Here is a 23,209-nt window from a genome sequence, read left to right as displayed (position 1 = left end):
TCCCTCATATAGTTTTTGAGGGATTTAATGAGAAAATCCATATGAAGTGGCTTAGCACAGTTACTGGTCCAATAAATGTTCATAAAGCCAACAAAGGCTTATAAATATTAAGAATTTAATACATAGTTGATTACTGGTCTTCATAATGGGAGGCATATAAATATTTACTGAACACTTATTGTGTGTTCCAGGCACTGTGCCAGGCACATGCCATATTTCCTCATTTAATTCTCACAATAGTCCTATGAGGAGAGGAAATCATCAGTAGGAAAACAGCCATGGCCTTGCTCACCCACAGGGAAGGATAGGATACTAGTGCTAGGAGGGAAAAAAATACATTATATCTTAATTGTGCAACAAAGTGAATGAAAGCCATCTTAAGGTTTGTAAGACTTTCTGGTTGCTGTTGACAGTGAGTCTCCAAGCTGGTCCCCCAATGATCTGAATTCCTAATATTTACACCTTCTCCACTGAATCATGTCTACCCATAGTCCTACTCAACCCGGAATCAGGGTTGGTCTGTGGAACAGAGAGGATACAGCAGAAGTGAAGGGATGTGACTGCCATGTTTAGGTTATAAAAGACACTGTGGCTTCCGTTTTGGGTGCTCTTTCATGTTCTTGCTCTTTCCAGTCACTCGCTCTGGGGGAATCCACTGTGGAAAGGACTACACGGAAAGGAACTGAAGCCTCCTGCAATTAGCCACATGAACAAGCTTGGTGGTATATCCTCCAGTCCTGGCTGAAGGATAAGAAGACTGCAACCTCATGGGAGACCCCGAACCTGAACCACCCACTTAAGCTGCTCTAAGACTCCTAACCCTCAGAAACTGGGTGAGGTACTGTTTTCTGTTTTCAGTCACAGCTTTGGGATAATTTTTCACATAGCAATAACTAATAGTTATGCAACTGACACTCAGTGGCCAGGGCCAGTCCTGTACAAAGAATTTTCCTGCCCTAAATGCTGATTAAGAAAGAAAAGGCAGGCTGACCACCAAAGGATTTCAGAAGAGCAATCTTGTGTGGTGAAAAAAATTCAGCAGAATGCTTTCCCAACATCTGCAGTTGTGTTGTTTTATTCAGAGACTATTGTGTAAAATTCTAATCGGAGCATACAGAATATTAACATTAAAAAAAGATTCAAGTACGAAGAACACAGTGGAGTTATATACTTTGAGATAAATGACTATTAATCCACAGCACAAGGGAAGCAGAACCATTACACTGGCCTGGGTGTCTGGGAATCACTGGAGGGAACTGGGAAGGGGCTCGCAGCTCTGTTATTCCAGGTGACAGTTCCACCGGGGGGTTTAAAAGAATGGGGGAATCCACAAGTTTACTCTCTGAAGAGACAGTGACTTATAGCTGAGAAAAGAGCCCCTTGACAATCTAAACATGGTTCTATTAAGTGCCTAGTTAGGGTCATGCCAATCTTCCAGGCTAATACATCAGTTCTGCTCCATGAACGACAGTAAGGTATCTGGTTGCCGGTGGGAAGTAAGACGCTATCATCATTTGAGTACTTCATGTGCCAATAATCCATTATATTATAGCCCCCTGTTTTCCCAAGTCCCCCCAAAAAACCTATTAAATGACAAAAGGGCAGCTTATTAGGGTAAGAGAAACACAAATACTCATTCTTCAACACTCCAGCTCACCTCCAGGAAGTTTTTTCCAATAGCCTCTGAATCTTCCAGGTATTCCTCCTCTGTTCCCACAGGAGTACTTAACACCCTATAATGTGATTTGTTTTCTTGACTGTCTTTCCCATTAAACTGAAGTAAGTCCCCCAAGGGTGGACTTTCCTTTCCACTTTCCCAGCTTTTAACACTGATGCTGGCATATATTTGTTCAACAGATACTAAACAAGCGCCTATGATGTGCCAATTCTGCATGAACAAAGCCATTTGACTAATTCTATCCTCACAGAGTACCCACCAGGTACAGGAGGTGGACGCATTAATTAGCAAGTACAACATGGTATGTGCTGTTAGGCTACTGCAACAGCAAATGGGAGGGCATGTCACCCACAGGTGCAGGGCTGAGGGATGCAGGAGGTAAGTAAAGAGGAGGGACAAGGGCCTTGTTGGCAGAGGAGTAGGATGCACATAGGTAGCAGAGAACATGGCCGTGAGGGAAGCCTGCACATGGTGCAGTGTGGTGTGGCACGGCTGGTGCACAAAGGCGATAGAGATGAGACTAGGGTGGCCAGTAGCTTCTGGGGCAAGAAAGGATCAGTGATAACAGGAAATACTTATAAGGCCAGGGAACAGGAGATAGGATGGATTAGAGTGTGGGCAGGACAGTTACTGAAGCAGCCTTTCCTTCCTCACAGGACCAGAATGCCTGTCCAAGTGGCAGAGCTGGTCTTAGGACAAAATGAAAATGAGCTATTGTGATAGTTACTGGGTTACTCTTCATAAAGAATTTGCCAGAAGACTTGGATTGAAAACTAAGAAATAGTTTAACAAATGCAAACAGATTCATGAAATTAAAACTTTTTGGGGATGATTTAATCTTAGGGTTTTTACCATTTAGAGACACCAGTATCTGGTACGTAGACGAAAAAGTCCAAACAATCACAAAAAATACTAACTAAACCCTCAAATATAGCCCATTGTTTAGAAAGTCATCAATTTCTTTCCTAGTCAACTCATTAAAAAACAAGTTTCTCCAAAGAGCTTAATCTCTGTTTCTCCAAAAATTTCCTTGAGATAACCAAATATTTTCTCTGCTTCTATGTTTCTTACTTTTTGTGGCTTCTTTCATTCTTGGCCTTTTAAATATTTCTTTTGGTCCTGTTTGGGCCATGTCCTTATATCAAGTGTATGGTCCAGAAAATGCTGCTTAAGAGCCTTCTGCTAGGCCTGGTTCCACCTGCCTGTCCCCATAAAGGGGAAGGATGGAAGAGACAGAGGCCAAGGCTGCATCTGGGGAAGGTTTGGTTAAAAGGGATTACAGAAACCAGGCTCCTAGCTCAAGATGAGATTAACCCCTACTTTCTGATACTTATACTGAAGAAGACAGGAAATAAGAAAATCCCTGAATCAAATAATGAATCAACATGTACTCTACTTGACTTGTAACAAGTAGGTTATAAAATAAACCTAAGATCCAATTTTTGTAGAAGGCAGATTTTGATACCATTAAGTATATCTAGAAAGCCAAGAGGTTTAAATAATTGCAGAATGCGAACAGAACTCTTTTCATTTATCAGCACTAGCTGATAATCCTTTTGAAAGGGCAAAGCAAACAGAAAAAAGTTTAGATCATAGCCACAGAGACCAACAAATTAAGCTACCATTTATTTGCTCTAACTTGCATTTTATGAAAGGTGGTCAGAGTTTAATTGCCAAAAAGCCACTATAAAAATTCCCCTTACTTACAGCTTCCTTCTCTCTGTCCATGATGGTTTCCAGCTCCTCAAAATGTCGAAGTTTTATCTCCAGTTTCTTCATTTGTGTCTCAACCAGGAGAGCTACCAGAGACTTGATTTTTCTCTCTTCCACGGCAGCCAGGTGCTAAGGGCAAAAAAGTCATTCAAATTATTTAGGTAAACATTTGCTTAAAAGAGAGTAAGAAAATGCTGAAGTTGCTACGCAAAGTGGGGACTGTGTAATTCAGAATAGTGCCCTAGATGCCCCCCTGTATGTTCCTACTAAACATTTATTTCAATTTAAAATAACAACTGTCTCTGCCTGAATTTCTGGTACTATTTTCTACTTTGAAATTAATGCAGGAACTTGAGGATATCCCCAAGTATTATCAAATAAATGAGCCAAATATTTCCTGTCAAAACCGAAGATCTAAGTTTTCAAATAGGAAGGCATTACCAAGTAAGAAAATAAACATCAAAAAAAAAAAAAAATCCACAGCAAAGAATTTTGAAGATTTAAGAGAACAAGACAGGGTGAAAATTGTAAAAGTTTCCAGAAAGGCAAACAAATAAAAAAACAGGTTACAAACAAAAATCCAGTCTGTATCAGGCTTCTCAACAGCAAAACCAGGTTTTTGGAAGACAACGATAAAATGTCTTCCAAGTTCTGAGGGATAACAAGTTTTAATCCAGAATTTCAAGTACAACTTAAATCAATTAGGTACAGAATAAAGACAAATTTCCAAGATCAAGATCTGGGTTTTAGTCCTGGTTCAGCTAATAATTAGTCACATAATTTTAGGCCCACCATGAACTTCTGTGGGTCTGTTTCTACATCAGTGAGATGAAGAAGTTCAATAAATTCGAAAACCATTCTGTGATGATACACATGAAACGTGTTTGTTGTCAGGGCTTTTAAGTATTCAGGCAGTAATCCATTTATAAACATAACTTGTGAAAAATCATCATGCAAAAGTAGAATAAATTTATGTGGTGTAAGTGTGTGTCTATGTGTGAGAGAGAGAAAGAATTTCATTCCAGGAAATTTAAAAATAGTATATAATCCCTATCTTGAGTTCACCAAATAGACTCACTTCTCAAGGTTACATTTCTAGCATTTTATTCTTTTGTTTTCTTCTTTTCCTTTACAACTAAATGTCTAGTCTAACATCTCAACTGAAATGACTTGGAGGTTCAAGATTAATGCCTGATTTTAAGTTCCTAGGAGGCGGGGACCACGCATATACATTTTAGGCACCAAAACTGTTATTGTAATACAGTATTTGGCACATAATGGACATTCAATTACTGAATAATCAAAAGTATATTAAAAATACAAAAGTATAAAACAACGAATAATCAAAATATGGCATTTTCCATTTTTCAGAATGCTTTTTTACATGAATTTAATTGATTTTCTTAATCTTGTCAGAAAGGATCTCTGATTCAAACAAAATGATGTAGGTTCACAAAAGTTATGTTAGTTGCCTAAGAAGCTGGTAAATGGCAGGGCTGGAACTAAAATTTTAAGTTCTAAATCCAAAGGCCTTTTAGTTATCACCCAATGTCTGTTTATTAACAATTAACAAATGATATCTTACTGTATACTTTCCTGGGGAATACTTAGAAGGGATCTGTGGTGGGCGTGTGGGTACAGCGCAGTGGTAGAGTTCATGCTTAGTTGGTTTGGGGTTCAATCCCCAGAATCTCCATTAAAATAAATAAATAAAAACCTAATTACATTCCTCCAACTAAAAAAATTTTTTAAAGCAAAGAAAAGAAAAGAAAGGAAAGAAAGGAAAGAAAGAAGGAAAGGAAGGGAAGGAAAGGAAGGAAGGAAGGAAGGAAGGAAGGAAGGAAGGAAGGAAGGAAGGGAAGGAGGAGCTTGTGGTGGGTTAAAAATGGCCATAAACTCATTGGCCTTTCTTCCACTGAGAGATAGAGTCTACCACCCCTCCTCTCTAACTGCCTTGCCCTATAGGGAACAGTGGTGATATCTTCTGGGTTTCAGTTTGGGAACTTCCACGTCCTGTCTCTTGTAATATTCTTTCTGGGAGTCCCAAGCTGCCATGTAAGAAGTATGATTACTGTGCGAGAAAGATCACAGGGAGAGACCTCAAGACTATACCGGGGGCGGATAAGACCCAGCAACCTCTGCCAAGGACTAGGACTTAAAGAAGCTGTCTTGGCTAGATGAACCTACCTGTAAGGTGCACACCACTACATGACTCAACAGATACTGCATGGAGCAGAATTACCCAGCTGTTTGGTGTTCAAATTTCACAAAATCATGAGATATAATAGAATGGTTGTTTTAAAACACTAAGTTTTGCTATTGGAAAAGCACGTGGTACTTGGAAATAGGTGCATTTTCAACAAAAACCTAAAATGTGATTTTGGCTATGGGTTCATGCCATGAGAGCAAGCTTTGAAAGGGCCTCAAGAAAACCACTGGTGAGACCTTAGAGGAAAATAATACTGGAGGTTTCAGAGAAGTAGATCTTTGTTATATAGTGGCACAAAGTTTGGAAACATTGTCACCTCTAGTGATTTGGAAAACAGAAAGGGTAATTAACGAATCTGTGGATTTGGCTGGAGTGACTTCCAAGTAAAATATAAACATTTTGTATTTTATTATAAGAAAAGAGAGGAACCAAAGAAGCAACTATTCAGTTTTCAGGTATAATTTAGAGGAAATAGAGCAGGGTTTGAAAATAAAACTGTTTCTCATCACTTGGTTACTCCCAGTAAGAATGTGAAATTTAGAAATGGTTTCAGGACAAAGATCACTGGACCTGGACCCAGATATTGGAAAGGTGTGCCCAGCAAGATTTCATAACTGCTATGAACCATGAGTGCTCCATGCCTCCCACCTCCACACTCCTTGAGTATGAATGTGGATGGATATCATCCCTGTCTCACCACTGCCATATGAGTCCACACATTCTTCAACCTGCCAAGGCCAAGATGCACCACTCCTGAGGAGCTCTGTCTGTATGTGAGAACCTGCACTGATGAGATCTTGGACCTCCACACTTAGCCTGGTATCATGAGATGAGATATCAGGATGTTTATTTCGCAAGTGGGAGAAACATATGTAATTTGTGATCAGAGGGCAGACTGTGGTAGATTAAGGTGGCACATCTGCCATTTGATGTGTGGTCTATGTCCCCTCATCACCTTGAATTTGTATAGACTGTTTGATCGGTAGAGTTGGGTAGAAGTTATGCAGTGCCAGGCAGGGGCCAAAGCAATGAGATATTGGCAGGTTCCCCTTCATACCACTTGAGACACTTTTCAAGTTTTAAGCTGCCACGTAAAAAAGTCTAACACTTTGTTACCACTCTAATATGAAGAAGCCCAAGATAAGTTCTTAGAGATAAGTTTTTAGAGAGGGTGTGTGGAGACACTGTTGCCATCGAGCACTCAAATGGTACTGCCATCCCAGCCTAGGTATCAGGCACGTGAGTGAAGTCATCTCAGGCCCTCCATAACAGCCCAGACATGAGGTGAACACCCAGGGAACCCAGCTAATGCCACACAGAACAAAATTTTTCCAGCTCAGTTTGCCAGAGCTTCTCACTCATAACAATTATGAGAAATCATAAAATAATTATGGTTTTAGGCCACTAAGTTTTGTGATAGTTACACATCAATGGATAATTGGATCAGGAACACTGCTGATGCTCATGCTATAGATTCTCCAAGTATCTGGCAATAGTGAGGACCAGGGCCTTCCAAAAGAGCTACAGGGGAATCCCCAAACCTTCACATATTGGCTTTATAGAACCTAAGAAGAACAATGAAGTCTGGGAGTGTGCCAGATGTATAGAATATGGGAGAAACAACTTAAAAGAAAGAAGCAACTTGACTGGGACAGAGCTTAGGTAAACTTTATATAGCAAAGCATGGCTTCTAGCTGGCAGAACAGACGTAGTTTCTATTTAGTCATATAAGGATGAAAATGATCAGAGTTAACTATGAAAATGATTAAACAGGTCAAATTTTCCTTCTGTCTTCTCTTCACAGTATCATTAAGTAAAGAGATACGGTATCAATAATCAATGTGCATAGTGTAAACCAACTTCAATCAACATTTATCTGGTAAAGCTGTGTGACTAAAATGTATAATAAAAAATTGCCTATCTCACAAAAGAATTTCAGGCATAAAGGAGTAAGTTATGAGATATTTCTGGGGGGTAAGAAAAAAATCTTCCTGTTGCCCCGGAACTAATATCCAGTTACCATGAAGACAAATCTATTTTCTACAGTATGTGGGCATTGGGTGGTAGCAGAAAAAAATTTGAAGGAAATGTCTATGGTCTTGAAAAAAAAGTGATTTCTGCTATCTTAAAAGAATTGAATCCTACTGCTGCTGATAAAGAGTACATGTTCTATTTTCTGGGGTTTCTAGTTTATTCCAGCAATGGTTCTGGATTCATCCTTCCAGCTAAACCCAGATGGAACGGATGGAGAGCAACCAGCCAACAGTGCTCCTCCTCACACCCACACACCACTTTTCAGGTGGGTTAGTTCACAGCTTGTCAGTAGGAGGAATAAGAAAGTGGATATGCTACCCAAGAGCCCCTCATACGGTATGGATGGGGAAAGCTAGAGAGCGTGCCCACCCTGTCTGTTTTGAAGCTAGATCTAGAACCTCTAATTACCACTCCATGTCAGAGTGCGACAAACAATTAAAATGTATCGAGGAAAACTCTTAATAGCAAAGCTGTTTATAGACACAGAAGAACAAAAAGAGAATAAGAGAAAACTTGCATAGGCTAGATAAGTTGTACTAATTACAGTAATTTAAGTGAATTCCTTACCCCTTAATTACCATGTAGCACAAAAATGTTTATGTGTGCTGTGAAATGTATCAGGTCCAGCTGTATGTAAGTGGCACTGGATAACTCATGTGTGCCAAGTCATGTAGCATGAGCATCTGTAACACTTTCACAAATCAGTGGAAGATATAGGCATTCTGAGAATGAAGACCCATGTTCCCACTGACTAGAAATAAGTGAGTGATGGTGAGGGAGTGAAAATTCAGTGACTTGGAAAGAAAATGTTCTTTGGACACTCTTCTAAACCTTGAATCGAATAAGCAAGGGCCAGGGCAACTGATCCACAAAAGCAGTTTCTCTGCAGTGAAGGAGTCACAAGGCTGTGGCAAAGTGTTAGTGGTACACAGTATACACACTTTTGTGCCCAAAGCTGCACATATTAACAAGCTATGAACACAAAATGAAGCAAGCATTCATGAAATTTTTCATGGTAGTCTATCATTTTAATTTTTTCTCTGGCAACTTACAGGGACGCACACACTGTGGTACAGAGAGGAGAAGTAGACAGAAGGAAGTGCGAGAGAATCCAGCTCTGTGAGAAAGAAGGGTGTCCAAAAAAGTCCAACTGGGGCTGAGAGAGAGTGGGTTTTGTCTAGTGAACTGCAAGAAACTGTTCAGGACAGACAGGCAAGAAATGATGCTTGAAGACTGAAGTGTCCTGATCGTGAAAAACTCCTGAATTCCTAAAGGAGTTTGAAATTTTAGCCTGAGAGAGACGGGAGGTTATTTAAGAAAGTATGCTCATATTTGTATTTGTATGATTCCATTTATATGAAGTCATGGTGTTAGGGAGCAGGCTAGCATCTCCTCTTGAAGAGAGGCAGAGTAACAGGACGGCATATGAGGAAGCTTCTGGAAAGCTGGTTAGGTTATGTTGCTTGATGCAGGTCCTGTTTGTGAGCCTGCAGGGGTGTTTGGTCTGTGAAAAAATTCACTAGTTGCAGACATACATGTCTGCTTATTTGGATATAAGTTATGCTTCAATAAAAAATTTAAAAACAGAAAAGATAACTTTTTGGCTGAAGGATAGAGAATAGAATAAAGGAGACAGGCAACAGGTGAGGGGGCTGGGCATCACTGGATGAACTAGAGTACCATGAAGGATTTGGTGGCTGAATAGCTATGGAAAATGAAAGAGTGAGAGGAGTCAAAGGCTGGGGGTGTGATCACTGGGCAGATGGTGTGCTCTGCCCTGATAAAAGGCACAAAGGAGAAAGCCCTCCTGGCTTCCAGCTCCTCATTTATAAAATTAGAAAATATGCCCAAAACAATCCTTAACATCTCTATGACAGTCACTGACAGTATGAACAATGACGTCATTGACAGTACGAACAATGAGAACTTGGACAGCTCAGAGACAATGAGACACCCATGAGTCCAACCTGGCAGAAGACAGACTGGAAAAAAAAAATGCTTTCAACAAAGGGGCAAAACCAAACAAATGTGAAACAGCAGTCAAATAGGTGTCTACATCAGTACTCACTTAAGTAAGAGTGTACCCGACGAAGTCCTAGAGGTCAGAGGTGGTAGAGGAAAAGAATACCTAAAACTGTGCTGGAGAACCATGAAGATCAGAAGGCATTTTGGAAGAGACTGGCTAGTACAAACACATAGGACCTCGATCTACTGTGATGCTAACAATCAGCTAGGGTATCTGTCTGAGCTGACTGAGCATGACCACGACCTGTAAACACCCCTCCCCCACACCGTCTGCACCGCCATCAGATGGGTAGCCACTCAAAACAGTAGTCTTATGGCTTCAACTGGGTCATCTATGGATCTGTTATAAATCATGCTACTCAGATTAAACACTTGGAGAAGTAGTTCACAGCAGCTAAACAGTCTGGGGGAATTAAAGACCATGAAAGACCATCTTTACCAATGGATCAAGAACAGCTAAAGATAAAACGATTAGCTATGTTCTGGTAAGCACTGCTTGAAATGTGGTGACCTATAATGAAAGAAAACTACATTTGAGGGTAAAACGGAGAAGGGGTGAATAGATTTTTAAAAACTTGACATATTCATGCCTGGAATGCTAAATTAACACAAAGCAAGGAAAATAACACTCTCTTTTCTTCTTAAATATGCTGGGAAGCCAATACTATGTTATAAATAGAGAAAACCACCCCCAGAAAAGCTGGCAAATTCAAGAAGAAAAAGAGCTATTTTAGGTTCCCTCTCTTTCCTTTCAGTCTATAAGATCAGGGTGAAGTATTTATACAAGGAAACAGATTTTTGTCTTAAAAATCACAAATATTTCAATCTGGTAGAAATTATTCGAATAGTCCAAGACAAGTTCTGCAGGCACATCAGACAAGACTTGAAATCTCTGCAGTCTTCACAAGACAGACTGACACAATGAATGAATCGAAGGCAGTCACCTTTTAGGACCAGGTCTGCTATTTCTACCATCCTCCTGCCTGTGGAATTCTTAACCTAGAAATGTCATTCAAGTAAACAGTCATCTCCTATGGGGTGCAAGGCTCTTTATACTTAATGTTCCCAATAACCTAAAAACAATACAGCCATTCATGGCTTAAGAGAGCATTAGGAAAAGAGCTGTCAGGGGCAAACCTTGGCTTTGGTTGCAGCTGAGGCAAGAGCAGCTGCTGCGGCTGTGGCTACATTTCCTTCAGAAATTTCATGTTCTACTTTCTTCTTCCCAACATCACTTTCTCTTTCTTTACAAGTATCAGTGAATTCCTTGTTCTCTTCAGTCTCCTTTTCTTCTGAAAAAAATCAGGAAGCTTTATTACCAGTGTGCTCAGTCTCAATAAGCCATCTTACTCCTCACCTCTGCCACATGATGAACTAGGACCAATGTTACAAAGAGATTTCAGTCCCTTTTTCTTCTTTTTAAGATTTCTGTTGAACCACTCCATGCATGTGAGTCTGTCTCTATTTGAGATGGATTTTCTAAATAGTACACTTTGTCTTCTCTTCATTTCTCTAAGCTCTCTGTGTAGTTCCCTTGGATATAAAGGAAAATTCAAGGGAACTAAGCCCTATGACCAACACATTTGTTCAACAGTCAATGAAATGCTCTGGGAAACCCTAGGGTCTGGAGGAAATCAGAAGTTGAGAACAGAGCACTTCCGCAAGCCTTTCGAGTCAGGCACGATGGGATGTGCCAGCAACTGACTGAAAATAAAATGGCAGGTCTGTGTGGTGACTTCAGTCGCAGCTGAACAACTTGTTTGTCTATATGACACTGAAAACAATGTAGCCATTAGCAATGTACCTAAGCACAAAATAGAACCCAAACCCATATTTACTGTTACATTAGGAAACAAACCCATAACAAATGATGTAATATTTCTATACAATTTAACTGCCCACATTTCCCAAGTGGTTTTACTTTTACATAATAAAGTCTAAAGAGTTTCCTCAAATTACCTGATTTGGTATCCTCACTGACTTCACTATCCTGCTCCTTCTCACTATTTTTTTCATTTTCTCCATCTTGTGCTTTATCACCTTCATCTGTTTCATTTTCCCCTTTGTTTTCAGCCTGAAAAAGGTACAAAATAAGAGGACAGGGCATGAGGGGGTAAAAAAAGGTCCTTTGACAAGTGATATTGTCTTAGAACAATGAAAGGTTCCACTATTTTTGGCAAGAAGTGGACTAGGTTAAGAAAGGCCTTGGAGAGAAAAGCTGGAAAATAAATTAATAAATTCAGAGAAATACATTTTACTACCTCATCTCCTGACAACCTGCCTCCAAAGCATGAAGTCCCCGCCCTCCCGGCAAAAGGCCAGTGGTACGATGTCCGAAGCAATGTCAGTGGGATTGATTTACATTATTCACTGGTTAAACAGATACTGAATGAATGAATAAATAAATGGTTAGTTGTCCAAAAGGACTAAGAGCACTTAATATGCACAGTGTCAACCAAGAACCAAGATGAAATGCTGCCAAGATAAAAAGCTGATGAAACTCTTTAATACAGTGATTTGCTGATGGTTTTCAGGAAGAGCCACAATAGAGCATCAGTGTTCATGCTCTGGGGACTGGATACTTCACTTCCTCTGTGGTCAGGATTTGGTGTCGTTTGCTGAGTTTGAAATCCCTGTGACTTTGGACATATTACGTAACACTGTCTATAAAATGAAGAGACAATCACTGACTTGATAAAGCTGTTTAAGGAATAAGATGAATTTATAAATGTAAAGTACAAAGCACAGTATTTGGGACACTGTAGAACTGCAGTTAAGTTTACTATAATCCCCTTTCTCTCCTATCTATATACAGTTTATACTCATTCAAACAGTAACTGACCGCTCACCATGTGCCCCGATGTTCAAGAGGCTGTACAGCTCTGTTCTGGCTCACCTCGCATTTATAGCCTCTACGAGACAGGGATTAGGGCAAAAACGTACAGGACACTTGGATGCCCTGCGCACACCGGCTTCAGTGTCTCCTCTTTCACTGCCAGCTGGAATATTCGATTTCTTAGCCTTCATTTCAATTTTGTAATTTTACCTGCTCTTTAAAATCTACTTGAAATGTCACTTTCTCATTAAGTCTTTACCAAATATTTTTCCACTAGCAGTTAAATTAACTCTTCTAAAAAATTCCTTAATATTCTCTAATTCTCTTCTGGCACAAGTATAGGACCCAAACCCTAGTATGTAATATTCTTAAGAACCATGATTTTTTAATTCATATTCCCAACTATGCCTGAAAGGGGTACAGAAGAAGTAGTTATAGAGTACATAAATCACTGAAAGAATAAATAAAAAATATCCTGTATTATGCCTTATGAGAACTATACCTTAACCCAGCAAAGTCCAAATGGCTGAAAGAATCATTTATAGTCTCAAGAGGGACTCAAAAGTCATAATAAACCCAAACTGTTATGCTGTGAAAGGAAGGTAGTGCTCTCGGTGGCTTTTCTGTTGTGGGAGATTTCAAATAGACAGACTTTACCTTTTCAGGCTGCTGACCATCAGTATCTGTTTCCACTTTTTCCTCTTCAGTTCCTTCTACAAGCAAAGGAATAAAAATAAGTAGTGTAATGTGGGGGAAAAGTAAAATCTATTATAAAGGTATGAGAATGTCAGGTATACAACATACAGTAATATATACAAATTTTACAACCATGAGGATGACAAAAAACAACACATACTTTATGATTCCATTAATTTAAAATTCAAAAACAGGTTAAAGTAATCTGTGGTGTCAGAAATCAGGACACTGGATAACCAGGAAAGGGGTAGATTCAATGGTGGCTTAGGGTGCTGGTAATGATCTGTTTCTTGATGCTGGGGCTGCTTACGTGAATGCGTTTAATTTTTTTATACATAAACAAGATTTTATCAGTGATGTAAGAGAAAAAAGTAGTGAAAGACAGTACACTCCTGAGAATTTTGAGTGGGCCAATCCAAGAGAGGAAAAATGGCCTAATGCATTTCATTTGTGAAAATGCACTGAGGGTTTCATTTTTCTGCATGTATAAAAATTAAAACTTCAAAAAAACGTTTTAAGTAGAAAAGGCCAAAAAAAGGTATTATTTAATATATTTAACGAGCATATATTCTGAGTCAACTATTAGAGAAATGGTGCAGAGCTAGATATTCAATGACTCTTAGTAGTATCACATTCTGGCTGGAGAGACACAAACCAACAAGTCCATCACGTAAGTGCATAGATGAGATGCTGTAGGAAGCAGAGGGTATGGGCTTCTCAGTCAGGGAAGGATAATATCTGCATGAGAGTTTTCTAGACAGACATGGCTGTGTCGGGGTGGGGAAGAGGCAGTATAGAGATGGACATTTCAAGGAAAGGAGACAAAAAGACTCAAGGGGAAGGGGACCCTAATCAGACCTTCTTGCTTCCAGAATTATGGCTGAAGAGGAGCTCCAAGGAACATGATATTTTGGGACACCATGAATCTCATAGAAGGTAGAAGAGTTTTTAAAGATCACTACCTTCCCCCAAATATGCAAAGCTTACAGTACCAGAAGTGGGACCAGAGTGCAGAAGCAGTGGGGTCAGTACCTGGTATTTGGGAATATGGAGGGGGGCAAGGTCACCTAGACATATTTGCTTAACCATCGGGACTCTGAGCCCATGGACTAGCCAGATCCTGAGCAGGAAAGGAAGTCCAGGATTCCTGCACACAGCCAGTCACAGCGATGGCCAACATGGTCTCAAGCTACTGGCAAACCCTGGCTACCTAAAGAAGAACCCCCTACACAGTTTTTTCAATTGCAATTTTAGCCAAGATGTCCAAGTAATGAGTTCACAAAGAATATCAAGGCAGGAAGTCATTAATGCTGAACAGAAACAGTGATCAACAGACTCAGAACTCAAAAACTGCCAAAGAAAGATCTGTCAGATTCTGAACCTAGCCTAGCCATGAATGCAGTATATAGAAAATCATAAAGAGCTTCAATTGACAAGACAGTATTAGAGATGATAAGATACTGGAAAACACACACACACACACACACACACACAAAACATAAAAAAATTTCCTAGAAATGAAGTCAGGGTAAACAGATTAAACCAAGTGAAGAGAGAAATACAAAACAGTAAAACATATCTAAAGAAATGATCTATATATAGAATAGGAAAATGGGGAATATGGAAACATGGAAAAAGATATGCCAGGCAAGAGAATCCAAGGAATGGTGGTAACCTTTCTGTGGTACTGTAAGTCAATACAGGCATTAATAGAGTATTATGAAAAACAGACAGTAACAACCTAGAGAAGAAAAAGGTTTAACTTACCAGAAAACTGTTAATTTTTTATACTTCCAGGAACCTAATAAAAGAGTGTCAAACTATATAAAGCAAAAACTGACAGAGGGGTAAGGAGAAAATGAAAATGTACAAAACAGTGGGGAACTTGAACATACTTGTCTCAACTAAGACATACAGTGGACAGTTCTAAAGTATACATGTAGAATTCTACATCCACCAGTTAAAGAATATATATATATATGTGTGTGTGTGTGTGTGTACGTATATATATATATAAACTTCAAACTTACATGGAACATTTAAAAACACTCATTACAAATAAAGTAATAAGCTAGTTTTCACAAAATTCAAAAAGTCAGTGACATACAGACCAAGTTCTCAACACAATGCAATGAAATTAGAAGTTTAAAATATAAATTTCTCAGTGGTTGGAAATGTAATTCTGAAAATAAGTAAAATAAACACTTAGAGGGAAATATAAAGCCTTCTTACACTTACCTTGGAAAAGAAATAAGGGTTCAAAGTTTATAAGTTGTATGTAAGTTCTGCTTTATAAGAAAGCAGAAAAGAAAAACAACACAGGAGGGTAGGGAGAAAAAATAGTAAGGAGAAAAAAATCAGAAGCAATAATAATAATAATAAAAAAAAACCCCAAACACAAAACAGAGTTTAAAAATATACAATAGAGACACTCAATATATCTCTTCTGTGACAGATCAAGAAAGGAGAGGGAAGGCACAAATTAGTATTAGGAAAGGAAGAAAGGCCATAACTATTGTAAAGCAAAAGTGAAAAAGGAAGTGATGGCAACTTACTGAAAAAGAGAAAATATGTGCAAACATGACTGATAAGGGGTTAATATCCAAAATATATAAATAACTCAATACCAAAAAAACAGACAATCCAATTAAAAAATGGGCAGAAGACCTAAATAGACATTGTCGAAAGACATACTGATGGCCAAAAGGTACATGAAAAGATGTTCAACATCCCTAATTACTGGAGAAATGCAAATCAAAACCACAATGAGATATCACTTCACACCTGTCAGAATGGCTATCATCAAAAAGACCAAAATAACAAGTGCTGGTGAGAATGTGGAGAAAAGGAAACCCTAGCGCACTGCTGGTGGGAACGTAAATCAGTGCAGCTGCTATGAAAATGGAGGCACCGCAAAAAAACTAAAAATAAAACCACCATATGATCCAGCAATTCCACTCCTGGGTATGTATCTGAAGAAATGAAAACACTAATTTGAAAGATACAAGCACCCCAATGTTCATAGCAGCATTATTTACAATAGCCAAGACATGGATCCAACCTAAGTGTCCATCAATAGAAATGGATAAAAAAGATGTGGTGCGCACACACACACACATACACACACAAAATGGAATATTACTCAACCATAAAAAAGCGAAACTTTGCCATTTGCAACAACACAGATGGACCTGGAGGATATTATGCTTTATGAAATAAATCAAACACTCTGTGTTATTATTTATATCTGTAAACTGAAGATTAAAACAAAGGAATGAATATAATAAAAGAGAAACCAGACTCACAGACACAGAGAACAAATTAGTGGTTACCAATGGAGAGGGAAGGGGGAGGAGCAAAATAGGAGGCTGGGGATTAAGGGGTACTAACTATTATGTATAAAAGAAATAAGCAATAAGGATATATTTTACAGCATAGGGAATATAGCCAATATTTTATAGTAACTGTAAATGGAGTATAATTTATAAAAGTATTAAATCACTTACGTTGTACACCTAAAACTAATATATTGTAAATCAACTATACTTTAAGAAAGAGGAAGTGACAAAGTGCTCTGAAAAACTATGCCAAATAAAACAGAAAAATTAGATTAAATGAACAAATCATTAAAAAATTTACTAAACAGATTCAAGAAGAAAAAGAAGTATAATAAATGAAAAACTGAAATAATGTTAAAACTTAAACAAAACACCACAGGTCCAGATGTTTTTATTGGGGAATTCTATCAAACTTTTAGGGAAAAGATGATTAAAATTTTACATAACCTTTTCCATTGAATAGAAGAAGAGGGAGTATGTCCTAACTCATTCAGAGGCCAGCATAATCTTGATTCACAAATCAGACATGGACAACAGATAACAAAAAGGAGGCCACAGGCTAAATCTTATTCATAATCACAAAAGAAACACTCCTAAGCAAAATATATGAAAACAGAAAACAGTAGCATATAAAAAAGGCAATATATTAAGGCAAAGTAATATGACAGTAACAGAAAGGTGATTTAACATTAGTTAAGCCCACAAACTTATTAGCTCATATGCACAAAAACTGATAAAACTCAGTATCTTTCATGATAAGCTCCTGGAAAACCAGAACTAAAAGAAAAAGCTGGAGTCCCCGAAAGACTTACCAATGATCTTAAAATAAATGTCATTCTTCATGGAGAGATGCCTATAGTATTCCCTTTAAAATTAAGACTAAGAATGGATAACTATTACTACTTTCCTTCAATACTACCACAGAGGCCATAGCCTAGGTAGTCAACTAAGAAAAAGAAATAAAAGAGGACTAGAAAGGAAACAGGGACGATCTGCAGAGAATAAAACTGCGCACCTAAAAAAATCTAGAGAAAAGTTACTTAATAACAGAGTTTAGTAAGGTGGTTAGCTATAAAATTAACATACAAAATCAACTGTATTTCCATATACTAACAAAATCAACCCTAGATAAAGACATATGAAAAAATAAAACTTGAATGACTTCTAATCACAACACAAAAAATGCCAACCATTAAAAAAAAAGACAAAAAACTCTATCAAAATCGAGCACTTCTTTTCATTAAAAGATGCCAAAAAGAACAAGTAGCAAAATAAGAGAAAACACATGCAGCACAGTAACTACATTAGTACATAAGATTTATAAAGAAAAACACTACAGCAAAGTGAGAAAAGATAGGAATAGTTGTTTTATAGAATGATGTATGATCAATAAATTTAATGTACTCAAATTAGTTACCAGAAATGCAATTTAAAACCACAAGGGTATGTCATTTTTACACATGCTATGTCAGGCTTAACACTTAGGAAGTGTTGGATCAAGTATTACTGGTCAAATTTGGGGGAAAAACTTGGAATTTCCTAAAACAGTGCTACTCACAGGAACAGTCTACAACAAAATAAGGAATTAAGCAAGAATATTCAAGGTTTGATGTTCAGAAATGTTCAATGCTCTTTCTCCTTTCCTTTATTAAGAAATCCACCTTAGGGAAAAAATGACAAATAAATAGAGCTTAGTGATACAAACTCCTTAACTCGAGGTGGCAAATGGTCTACCAACCACACTTCAGTAGCACTGCATCTAAGCAAAACCCTATATGCATAAACTGTGAGGCATGTACAAGATTGTATATGAATGTCTGAAAGAGAAAAACAGGAAACAATTCACACTGCCCATCCAATAATAAGAGAAGGGATAATTAAACTGAGTTATAATCACAAAATAGAATACTTCACAGTGGTGGAAATAAATTAACTATGGTTACCTCGATAATGTAACTATGTCAATAAATACTGAAAACCTAATATTGAGTTTTTAAAAAGTCTTAGAACTGTAAATATATCATGTTTTCTAAAGCTTAAAAACAAAATTATATCCAACATATATTAAGTACATCTTTGTGATTTAAAAAATTGTTTAAAAAGTAGTTGAACAATATTCAAAATTTAGGATTCTTCTTTGTGTTGTTTTGTTTTTGGGGGGGAGAATTAGGTTCATTCATTCATTCATTAACAGAAGTACTAGTGATTGAACCCAGGACCTTGTGCATGCTAGGCAGGCACTCTACAACTGAGATATACCCTCACCCCAAAATTTAGGATTCTTAATGCTGGGAGTGGGAAGGTTAGAAGATGAGGTAAATGAGGAACAGAGAAAGAAATTATTGGTAATGTTCTAATTCTTCCTTTAGATGAAATATGTAACATGCATTAAGACAAATTAAAATATAACAATAAAATGATCTGAACAAATATCAAATGCGGATGGAGTTTTTTAAACCCCAAAACTTCACATTACTCTTAAATAAATGTGCATCAGGCCACCTTTGCGGAGTTAGCTTAATTACATGAACAGATAATTATGTGGGAGAAATTCAGTATTTTTTTTGATAAAGACAATCTGCTTTTGAAATAATTATCCACAATCTACAGCTCTGCATTCTAAAAAGATTACACACTCACTCTGCTCTATTGTGAGGCAAGTCAAATTTGATACCAACTCTTTAATTAGCTATGAATCCAAGATGAACAGTTACATAGTATTAATGTCTATTCATATAATGATGGTGCAGTTAAAGACAGACCCTCTATAAGGGGGAAAACCTGAAGATAAGTGCTTAGACTTTTCAGTAGATGTCTAATAAGAGTTTAATTATGAGTTGTGCATTTCTCAAGATGCTACGTGGAAGCCTGTAAAGTGGTTTCTATTCTATAAAACATTTTTTAAAGCTATTAGACATCCTCTTAGGAAAAGAGAGGGGAGGAAAAACCAGCTTGCCTTTAGTCTGAATTCTGGTTGGAACTGTAAATCCCTAAGAAGTTGCAGCCACTCACAGATTCTTCACGTTATCTTGTTGGTGATGATAAACTAGAGGATTGAGACTCCTTCCCTACAAATGTATGGTCTGACCCTGTCTGCAGAGTTAATCAAAGAGGATACCAGAACGAGTAAAAAAAAATTCACAACTTCAAACAAGAAGGAACATAACTAGTGAGCCATGTGCCAAAGACAAAAAGGAACAGGAAGTAAAAAAATCAACATAACAATTTATAATTTGATCTTATGCTGTAGAACAGGGGTTGGTAAACTGTCTGTAAAAGGTCAGACAGCAACTATTTTCAGCTTTGCAAGCCATACATCCTTAGTTGCAGCTATTCAACTCTGCCACAGTAGCATAAAATCGGCCACAAAAGTGCTTGAAAATGAATGAATGTGGCTGTTCCAATAAAACTTTATGGACATTGAAATTTTAAAATCATATAATTTTTACATATCACAAAATATTATTCTTTCGGTTTTATCTAACCATTTAAAATTGTAAAAAATCATTCTTATACACTGGGCTAAAGAAACATAGGTGGAAACCTGGATTTGGCCCAAGAACCAAAATTTGCTAGCCCCTGCTCTAGAAAAAGAGGTTGAGTTCTGGATCCAGACTGCCTAAGTTCGAATCTTGTCCCCAGGATTTACTGGCTCAAGTAACTTTGGGCAAGCTACTTAGCTGACAGGGGCCTCAGTTTGCTTATCTGCAAAGGGAGAATAATAATATTACCTTCTTCATAAGGGTAGTGCTGAGGATTCAATTAATTATTTCATTTAAAATGCTAATAATCACCTGAAATTTTTACCACCTGGGCCTTTACAGAAAAAACTTGCTAACCTTTGTGATAGAAAATTCATACTAATATGATAGTCCTCTTTATGAATAAAGATACTCTGGAGATGTCCAACCCTCAAGGCCTCAAGTTTAATTTTGGGAATTGAGTGAGGGATACTGGAAAACAGGAGATGTGACTAGAACCCATGAAAATGCCTACCATGGTGGTGAGATGTGAAGGTGACCTCTTATGATCCCTGCCCGAAGGTTTTCATGTCCTTGTATAAACCCCTTCCCTTGACTGTGAGGAGCATCTGTGATCAGTTCCTAACCATAACAGAATACGGCAAAGGTGAAGGGATGGTAGAAGACCCTGTGTTGTTACTGGACTCGCTCTAGAGCCTCTCCTTACCAGACTGATGAGGTAAGCTGCCATGCTGTGGAAGCCTAAGTGGCAAAGAATCGTGAGTGGCCCTAAGAGCAGAGAGCAGCCAGCAAGCAATCAGGGCCTTCAGTTCTACAACTGGAATGAATTCTAAAGTAAATGAATTCTGAGAACAGGTGTAATTTGGAAGTGGATTCTTCAATGGTCAAGCCTCTAGATGATGTGAAAAATCTTTTTTTTTTTTTTAATTTAAGTATAGTCAGTTTACAATGTTGTATCACTTTCTGGTATACAACATTAGTTCAGCCATACATATACATACATATATTCGTTTTCATATTCTTTTCCATGATAGGTTACTACAAGATACTGAATGTAGTTCCCTGTGCTATACAGTATAAATGTGTTTATCTATTTTATATGTAGTAGTTAGGATCTGCAAATCTCCAGCTCCCAATTTATCCCTTCTCCCCTGGTAACCATAAGTTTATTTTCTATGTCTTGGAGTCTGTGTTTGTTTTGTACATAAGTTCATTTATCTTTTTTTTAGATTCCACATATAAGTGATATCATATGGTATTTTTCTTCCTCTTTCTGGCTTACTTCACTTAGAATGACAATCTCTAGGTCCATCCATGTTGGATCCAATGCAAATGGCATTGTTTTATTTTTTATGGCTGAGTAGTATTCCATTGTATAAATATACCACAGTTTCTTTATTTAGTTACCTGTTGATGGACATTTAGGTTGTTTCCATGTCTTGGCTACAGTATATAGTGCTGCTATGAATGCTAGGGTGGATGTTTCTTTTCGAATTAAAGTTTCCTCTGGATATATGCTCAGGAATGGGATTGCTGGATCATATGGTAAGTCTATTTTTAGTTTTTTGAGGCATCTCCATTCTGTTTTTCTTTATGGCTACACCAAACTGCATTCCCACCAACAGCGTAGGAGGGTTCCCTTTTCTCCACAGCCTGACCAGCATTTATCATTTGTGGACTTTTGAATGATGGCCATTCTGACTGGTGTGAGGGAATATCTCATGTAGTTTAGATTTGCATTTCTCTGATAATTAGTGATTCTGAGCATTTTTTTTCATGTGCCTAGTGGCCATTTGTACATCTTCTCTGGAGAACTGCTTATTTAAAGCCTCCAGATGAGAAAGCAGCCAAGCAACCTCCTTGATTGTAGCCTTATGAAATCCTAAGCAGAACAAGTTAGGTTGTGCATAGACTTCTGACTCACAGAAACTATGAAACAATAAATATATTTTGTTTTAAGCCACCATGTGGTAATTTGTTATGCAGCGAGAGATAACTACTATATCTACTAAATTTCTGAATGAACCTCAACCAAGGGTAAGAAGCAAATTAGCTAGCATCCATGATAAGACTATCTTCAGAGACTAAAAATAGGAAATGGCATTGCCAGTCAGGTTCCTCTGTCTCTTGCTCCATCTCCTACAGATTCAGTATTGATAACCTCAAATCACTTCTGGGCCTCTTCCCCATTTTCCCCATCCCATCAAACCTACTTTAGTTCTAAAGATATGTGTCTCTTTTACCTTTCTTTGAATGCTGAGCTAAGCTCCTGTTTCTTCTCATACATCAGTCTAGAGCTATTTCCTTCCCGTCACCACCCCTCTCTCCTAGCTTTTGCAATAAAGGGCTTTTTAGTCTAGTAATAATATGGTTAGCAAAACCAGAATGAGGAGAAAATAAATAAAACCATTTCCTAAAAGTTTAGGGAGCTGGGAAAGTTAGTTTTGAGGAGAGACTTAAATGCTTACAAAATACCAGCCTTTTAAAAGTATATTATGAGTAAGTAATGATGCCCCCTGGAACAGAACTATAATTATTTGGTGGGAACAGTCTCCATTTCCTACATATCATCTGTAAACTGCCAGCCGTTATTTTCTACAACAGAACCATGTTATTTCTGCTCTCTGGTGATTTCTCAATGACTACAAGGTAAAAGTTCTTCAAAATTCAGCCCCACACCTATACAACTGCACCTGGCCACAGTTCCCACTCCCCACAGACTGCTTGGTATTATTTTCAGAATATGCCACCTATGTTCTTTCCTTTTTCCTTTTTCATTATTGTTTAAAAGGTCACCTTTGTGAAGTCTTCCCTAACTGACTCAAGCATAAATAACTGTTTCTTCCACATGTCTCCACCTATAGCTCTATTTCTTTTTTATAATAATATGCCCCCCATCAAATGAATATTCATCAAGGACAGGATGTTTGTTTAATTCAGTGACTCACAAAATGTGGTCTAGGTACCCTGGAGGTTCCCAGGGTCAAAACTATTCTCATAGCAACACAAAGATGTTATCTGCCTTTTTACTCTCATCTCGCACTAGTGTGGAGCGTGGCTTTCCAGAGGCTGCATAAAGTCAGCTATAGAAAAGTGGACTTATGTATTACTGTGTTTTAGAAGTTTCCCAGCTTCAATTTCTAATACAGTAAATATCAATAGATATAATCCAAACAGATAAGCATTTTGGATTCTTCA

At 37.9% G+C, this 23,209-nt stretch overlaps 1 protein-coding gene across 2 annotated transcripts in view; it reads right to left on the bottom strand.

Moving 5' to 3' along the window:
- The window catches only part of SMARCC1 (SWI/SNF related, matrix associated, actin dependent regulator of chromatin subfamily c member 1), a 136,881-nt gene that overhangs the window by 23,768 nt on the left and 89,904 nt on the right, over positions 1-23,209 (bottom strand). Inside the window, exons 22-25 of one of the 2 annotated variants that reach the window (XM_064496598.1) lie at positions 13,153-13,208; positions 11,619-11,733; positions 10,797-10,948; positions 3,386-3,520 (exon numbers count right to left, since the gene is read on the bottom strand). In XM_064496598.1, the coding sequence (XP_064352668.1) occupies positions 3,386-3,520; positions 10,797-10,948; positions 11,619-11,733; positions 13,153-13,208 (458 nt within the window). Of the gene's footprint in view, positions 1-3,385; positions 3,521-10,796; positions 10,952-11,618; positions 11,734-13,152; positions 13,209-23,209 lie in introns of both variants that reach the window. The other variant, XM_031470214.2, reaches the window with a different exon arrangement.

The sequence above is a fragment of the Camelus dromedarius genome, chromosome 17, assembly GCF_036321535.1.
Source record: "Camelus dromedarius isolate mCamDro1 chromosome 17, mCamDro1.pat, whole genome shotgun sequence".
Lineage (NCBI taxonomy): Eukaryota > Metazoa > Chordata > Mammalia > Artiodactyla > Camelidae > Camelus > Camelus dromedarius.
The sequence above is the reverse complement of the archived record's forward strand: the minus strand, read 5'-3'. Positions and strand labels throughout refer to the sequence as shown.